This window comes from Equus asinus, chromosome 13, assembly GCF_041296235.1.
Source record: "Equus asinus isolate D_3611 breed Donkey chromosome 13, EquAss-T2T_v2, whole genome shotgun sequence".
NCBI classification, from domain to species: Eukaryota; Metazoa; Chordata; class Mammalia; order Perissodactyla; family Equidae; genus Equus; species Equus asinus.
Genome location: NC_091802.1, coordinates 36,240,816 through 36,248,200, shown reverse-complemented (window position 1 = coordinate 36,248,200; position 7,385 = coordinate 36,240,816). Strand labels below are relative to the sequence as shown.

General features: G+C 55.9%; 1 protein-coding gene across 1 annotated transcript; it reads left to right on the top strand.

Moving 5' to 3' along the window:
* Positions 1-255: 255 nt before the first annotated feature.
* Positions 256-7,155, top strand: TMEM92 (transmembrane protein 92). Its single transcript, XM_014833930.3, has 5 exons — positions 256-422; positions 2,949-2,974; positions 3,821-3,895; positions 4,067-4,262; positions 4,490-7,155. The coding sequence occupies exons 1-5, from the start codon at positions 354-356 to the stop codon at positions 4,601-4,603; spliced, it is 480 nt and encodes a 159-aa protein (XP_014689416.1). The 5' UTR covers positions 256-353; the 3' UTR covers positions 4,604-7,155.
* Positions 7,156-7,385: the final 230 nt, after the last annotated feature.

Sequence of the window (7,385 nt, the reverse complement as noted above, 5' to 3'; positions counted from 1 at the left end):
TTGCTCCCTCTGCCTGCACCCCCTCTCCCCTTGCCAGGCACAGCACTCCCGCCCTTAAGCCTGGGACCACGTAGGGCTGGAGGAGTTGGGGGTTAGGAAGGAGTAGCTCAGCAGTCGTGAATTGACCCTACAATCTTCTTTTATCTGTTAAAATCTCTTCAACCTCCCAATTCCTAAAACCCAACCCAGACCTCTTCCTCTCCCCTCCCCGCCCCAAGTCCGGCCCATCCCTGGCATAGGCTCCGCCCCCACTCGAGGCGGGGCCCCATAGGTGGAGAGAAGTGGGAGAGGTCGCGGCCCCGCCTCTGCCCTCCTCCCCCTACACACGGAAGCTCAGTGGCCCCCATGCCAGGATGTCCGACGCCTGGGTCCCCGGCCTCGTATTCTCCCTGCTGCTCAGCCTCCTGGCCGGCCTCCAACAGGTGAGCGCTTGGGAGGTGAAGCTGTTAAACCTTCCGGGCCTACCCTTGTGGCTCAGGGGCCTGCTTCTGAAGTCCGGTCACCACCTTCCATTGTCAGGATTTCCTCGTGACCACACGCAATTAAGCAATTTCCTTTCTCTTTTTTTGCTGGGGAAGTGAAGGTGGGGGCAGTGGAGGGAGGCCCTGAGAGGACCTGAGTTCCCTCACCTGGGGCGGCTGTGTAGTGGGACCTGGCCCCTGCCTACCACCATTGACACCCAGCGTCTCTCTCTGAGTGGGGACTTTGCCCTCGTATTAGCCTTGGCTCGTCCTTCCCGCTCGTTCCTGCTGCGTCAGAAAGCGGGCACTAGCGGGGACTGAGGTCTGGACGCCTGGCCAGCCTGTCTCCCCAGCTCTGTCCTTCCAGTGCTGTGTCACCTTGGGGAAGTCCTGGCCCTGTCTGCTTGTGCCCTAGGGGAGAGGAGGCTCCCTCGTCCCCTTCTAGGAGAGGGGCTAGTATTCCAGCCCGTGGTAGGATTTGATTTGGCTGCCTGACCCAAGGCTGGGGTGACCTCTGTCATCTGTGATTCTGAGCGTGAGACAGGGTAGGGGAAGTCTATCCAGTTTTGTGATGGGAGATTATCCTGGAAACTGACGTGGGTCTAGAACACGGATTTCTAGCCTACTTCTGTGTAAGAATCCGCGGGAAATCCCTGGCCGCTCCCCAGAACATTCACACAGCTGTGCCGACTTTCAGGGCGGCTCTGCCCCTGAAGGCCTGGTCTGCCTGCTCCATCACTAGTGATCAGTTTGTGCCAGCGCTGGGCTGAGCATCCTCTTGATTCCTGCCAACAGCTGCAGAGCGCAGGCGCGTTAATGCCCCAGTTCACGGGTAAGCAAGCTGAGGTTGCCCAAGGTCACCTCAACACTTGATCAAACTCAGGCTCTGAACCACCTCAGACAAGACCACCCCCTGGTTAAAATGGGAGAAGAGAACCTGGGACATTGCCTCCCCCTCCCAAACAGGAACTCGGGATTAATGTATTAAACCTGTTCATTATCTGTCCTTAACTGGGAGCCAGGAGAGGGAGGAGGGGCAGGCTGGGATCTGACGGGGAAGGGGTGCCGCTCAGTCCCCGGACCCCTTGGTCTGCCCCAACTCTGCAGTCACCCCAGTGTGCTATGTGGCGCTCACCTTCTCTGTCCCCACCAGCCAAGGCTCACAGGGGACTGAGCTCCGAAAAGGGGAATCAGCCCAACTATTATTGGCTGTCACTGGTATTCTTAGCCAAACTGTTGTTGTCATTAGCAACTGAAATGTTATTATTTCAAGTAAAGCTATAAAGATAAGGTGGTCTCCTGAAAGTCGGCTTCTTATTGTAGTTGGTTGTCCCCAGAGGCTGGGGTGGGGTGACATAACCACCCATTCCTGGTGTTCCTGTACCTGCATTCCTCCCTCGCAGTCTGGGGGGCAGTCTGGGAGCCGCCAGGATGGAATGAAACCAGGTGACAATGAATGCTCCTTCATTCATTCTGCCAATATTGTGACTGCTGGCTTTTCAACAGTGATGAATAGACAAACATCCCTGCCCTCATGGAGGTTCCATTCTACTGAGGGGACAGACAATTAGCAAGATAAAATATACAGATGTTGATAAGAGCCATGCAGAAAAATTAAGCACAGTGAGGGGCAGCGGAGTGCTTTGGGGGAGTAGATGTAATTTTAAGTGAGATGGTCAGAGAGGGGGCTGCCGGAGCCAGCCTCGTGGATATCTGGGGGAAGAATGTTCTGAGGAGGGCTTATACACCAAACTGCTATTAATCGGGTTAAATTTTGTAACAGTACCCTGGATGTCCTGCAGAACTAGTGCAGAAGAGGAAGGGAAGGAGGGAGGAGCTGGGTCCGGAGAGGAGGGTCTGGCGGGCTTTGCAGAGCAAGGAACCCCCCAGGCAGGGATCGGAAGGATGAATGGAGGTTCCGCACACCATGAGGCTGGGGGAAGAGGGCCTGCCCCTGCACGCAAGTGTAAAACAGCCAGGCGTGTGCAGGGAACTTCCAGTGGGTGTGCAGGCAAGCGGGCCCAGGGGGAGCAGGGCTAAGGCTGATGGCTGGGGGTCTGGGCCCCAGGGAACCCCTGAAGGGAGCTTCCAGCAAGGTGGCAGGTGATGAGATTTGTGGGATAGGAACTTGCCCACAGTATCAGGAGTGACTCGGGTTGCAGGAGGAGAGTTGCTGGCGTCCTGGACCATCGAGGGCATGGAAAGAAGATGGATTGAGGTGGTCAGAAGGTGTAAACTTACAGACCTGTGGATGAGCGAATGTGGTGTGGGGTGTGCTGAGCATGGGAAGGAGACCAGGGGCCGCCAGGTGGCAGCTGGGGCTCCAGTCAGTGACCTGGGGAACTTGTGGAGTGAGGTGGAAAGCAGACTTGGGGGAAGATATGGATCCATTGGGGACCTGCTGGCTGTCAGGCACCTGGGCAGTGTCTGGGGGGAGACCCCACCTCCAGTTTATGACCCCTAACCTCTGCCTCTTTTCTCCCACAGGCTGCAGCCAAATGTGGCATCTTCTTGTAAGTCTGGGATTTGGGCTATAACTTCCAGTCTGGAAAGGAGACACCCCAAATCCTGCCCTGTCTGCCTTCATGGGGAGGGGGTACCATCCTCACCGGCTCCCCTTCCAGCCAGAAGAAATCATCCTCCCCCTCATCTCCCCAACCCAGAGAAGGAGGGAGAGGGTGACAGCGCCCCCTTCCTTCCTCCCCCAGCCTACCCCGGGGCAGTTCCACAGGGGGTGGAATGCTCACCCTCGCTGCAGTCTCAGGCCCTCCCCCCTCCGAGGGTACCCCTGGGAAGGGGGACAAAAGTCGGTGCCAACCTTAATACATACATGCCAAGAAGCCTGTGCACAATGAGGAGGGACCGAGCGGTGGTCTTGGGCAGAAAAGCGTTTCTATCAAGTCAGCACTGGATGTTCTAGGAGCACCTCTCCTTCCTGCTTCCTACTCCATGGGCCCCAGCAGGGGCTCGCTCCTCCTCCACTTAGCTCCTGGACACTCCCCGCTGCCCCTCTCTCTCCATCTCCTTAGAGTGATGCTGTAGCCACTACAACTCTCAATCCCCACACCTGCCCAGTGAGGTCGACAGGACATCCATTACCCCCATTTTATAGATGAGGCACGTGAGGTCCAGCAAGGAGCATAGCTTTACACAAGTGCACAAGGCTGGTGGTGAGATGAGCCAGGAACCCGGGTCCTGATCCTACCCCCAGGTTCCTCCCACTGAGCCGAAGGGGGCCCATAATCCCCACCCCGCTGGGGCGTGGCTCATGCCCTGAGTATATGGGTGAGTGTTGGAGAGGCTGGGATCCTTCTGCCTCCCCACCTTGGTACCAGCACCTTCTCTCTGCTCCCTGCCAGCACCTGCCCCCAGGGATTCAAATGCTGTGGTGACAGCTGCTGCCAAGAGTATGAGATCTTCTCCGGCCCCTTGAGGTGAGTCCAGGGCCAGCTCCTCTGGGCTCCGTCCTCCGAGGGGCCTGGTCCACATAGGGTGGGCTGGACTTCCTGCCGAGGGGGTGGGTGTAGGTCGTGGGAGGGAGGGAGGGAGGGAAGCAGGGGGCGCTCAATGTCCCCCCGGGTGACGGTGGTGGTTCCTCACCCCAGGATCTTTGTCATCATCTTCCTGATCATCCTCCCTCTCCTGTGCATCTGTGGCCTGGTCAAGCGCTTCTGTCAGAACTGCAGAGAGCCGGAGCAGGACAGCCCAGTGGATCGTGAGAGGCTTCCAGAGCGGCCCCACATTGCCTCCCCAGAGAGGGTCAGGGCGTCCGCCTCAGAGCCCCCACCCCCCTACAGCGAGGTGGGTGTCTGTTCCAATCCCTTCTCTGCTCCTCAGCCGTCCATACCTCCCTATTGTCCATATATTTAGAGCAGCAGGGGCAGGGGAGGCCTCTGGACTCTAGAGAGGGCTCTGCAATAAGCATCAGGTCACCCTCTCCCTGGTAAACATGCCACCACCAGCACGGTGAGTGGCAATGGCCTGCGACAGGCCCTAAGAAGAATGTGTGTCCCCTCTCTTCCCTGCAGATTATTCTGAAACCTGTCCTGAGCCTGCCCCCCATGGAGCCACCCCCTCCCTACAGCTTCAGGCCTGAAGAGAATGCTGGGACACTCAGGGGCGTCGACAACCCAGCCTTCTGATCCACCTCCTGCCTGGAATCCCGCCGTCAGCCACCTCCTCCGCCACGCCTCCTGGAGCAAGCCAGAGACGCCTGGGACCCCTGGAATGCCCACTGCCCATCCTGCCACATCTCTGGCCATTCTTGGATTTAACTTATTCTTTTTCCTGCCCCTGCTCCATCCCAGCTGCCTCTCTTGTCCCGAGGGCTGGGCTGGAGCAACAGTGTCCACCCTGTGCCTCCAGCCCAATTTAGAGGCTGCCAGGAGGAAAATGTCAACAGTTAGAGGTGCTCGACAGTGGAGTGGGCCACTCCGAGGAGTGGAGAGAGCCCCATTTCTGGAAGTGTACGAATCTGGACTGGACAGCCAGCTGTGAGATATTATGGAGGGCGTTTCTGCACCCATGGGAGATGGGACCGGATGAGCTCTGAGCCACCTTGCACTTCTATCTGAATGAAGACCCCATTGTACTGTTCCCCCCAACACGTGTACTCACTAAATTTTAGCTGGTTGTTGCTGAGAGTCTGCCTCTGGGTGCGGCGGGAGGTGAGCCCAGGCTCTGCTGGGGGACTGCGTGCAAAATCCCACCATGCGCAAGTCCTCCCTGGCTGGGTTGACGATGAGCCTGGGAGGACAGTAGGTCCAGGACCACCCTCCGGGAAAGGCTCTTTGCACATGCTTTGACTGCTGGTTTCTTGAGGTCTCTGGGTGCTAAGGAGCCTGGACAGGGAGCTGGGGATGGGGTGTGAGGGACCGTTGTGTGCTTCCCCATCCCATCCTCCCACTGCTTTCCCAAGGAGACAGAGCTCAGCTCCCTGACTCCATGGGGCTGAGAAGGGGGCAAAGGAGAGGAGTCAGGGAGGCGGGCCATCTGTGGGGTAGGGCCTCCAGACTCCTTGATCAGCGCCCCCCTGGAATCTCCTGGAGCGAGGAGAGGAGAGGGCAGACCCACTCTTCTCTTCCACCTTGTGTGGTTCTGGGCACCGCCACCTCAGCCCCATCTGTGAGGTTAACCCTTAAGAGGAAAGAGTCATTCACCATTGCAGCGTGCGAGAGTCTTTGAGGGGCACTGGTCCCTGTGGGGGTCTGCAGCAAAGTGTGGAGCTAGGAGGCTGGCACAGGGCATGCAGAGTGAGAGGGACCCCCGTGCCAGTGTCTTGGGGCTCAGGTAGGGCTGGGCTCCTCCCCCCTGACCCTGCCTTTGCGCTGCTCCCCTGTAGCCCATGAATGCCAGCCTTCCTCCCCAGGTGGAGGGCATAGCAGCAAAGCTGGCCAGAGCTTCTGGGAGGATTGGAGGTAGAGCTGGGCCTGGTGTGCTGGCAGGGATGCATCCTCCATGGCTTTCCCAATAATACCCATCCTTGGGGCATCAGGACCCAGGTACGGGGCAGGGAGATTGTTCAGCCTTCCCCAAAGGTGCTAGGAACATGGGCTGTCTGGCTGGGGTTCCTGCTGGAGACAGGGCCCCAGAGGGGAGAACAGTAGTTACTGAGGACATAGTGCCAGAATTGGCAGTAGGAGAAGGAGCCCAGCCATAGGAAGTTTCCCTTCAGTTTCAGGGACTGATGGGGTGCGAGGGGTGGGGGGAGCAGCAGGAGGATATGTGAGTGCTTTGTGTAAGTGTAACCAGCTCCAATTAGTGAAGCCCCAGGGCTGATGTTGCCCTCACTGTGGTAAACACACCCCAGTGGGAAGATGTTGACAATGGGCTTTGCAGACCCAGAGGAGGAGGTCACCCTCAGCCTGCACACTTCCTTTCTTTCATCAAAGATGGCATTGGGCCTTTAAATCCTCCCCCGCAGCAGCAGAGTGGCCTGGAGGAAAGTGGTCATCCTGAAGCCCAGCGTTCCTGGGAACTAGTGGCAGAAATGGCGAGTTCTGTGACTCTCTGTTCACTGTTGGTGAGGGTGAAAATGGTGTGATCTTCCTGGAGGGAAATCTACCAGTATCCATTCATGCCACAGACATTTACAAAGCTCCTACCATGTGTCGGGCACTATGCCTGGCACTGAGTATCCATTAAAAGTTAAAATGCACATCACTCTAGGATTGATCTTCCAGAAATGCTCCTACAAAAGGGCTCAAAGACATGTCCATCACAGCATTGTAGCTGAAAACACCCTCAATGTCCATTGACAGGAGCCTGTTAAATAAACCAGGTACATCCTTATTATGAATGCTATGCAGCCTTTACAAAGACTGAAGTGAATCTGAAGAACCCACATGGCACAATGTTCATCATTTATTGTTACAGAGAAAAGGCAAGTCGCAGATCTCAATTTGTAAATATATACTCCATCATACATATTATATATATATATATATATATATTTCCTCTTTGCAAATGTATAGAAAAAATCTAGAATGATATGAACCAAAACCTTATAGTGGTGGTTGGCACTGTGGGATGGTGGGAGCCAACTGGCGGGAGATTTTTTACTATGTATGCTTTGTCATTGTATTTTTTGCAAAGAGCAAGCACGGCTCTTGTAAATTTAAAAGAGCTTTCTTTAATGGAAAAAATATAGGCAGCTTTAGAAATGAATAAAAACTTACCTTGTGGACTTTGATCAATAGCAATTTATGATCAGCTCTGCTATGAGGAAGAGGCTAGAAAGACTCAGACATGTGGCACACACATGACATAGGCAACCCAGGGAACAGATAAGCAATGGACATAGGAAAGCCTGGACAGCTGCCAGACGCGTGAGGAATACGTGATGCCCGTATGCCCGTATGTCACACCCGTGCAGGACTGTGGTGGGTGCTCAGTATATGTGGAATGAGAAACAATGGGTTGTGT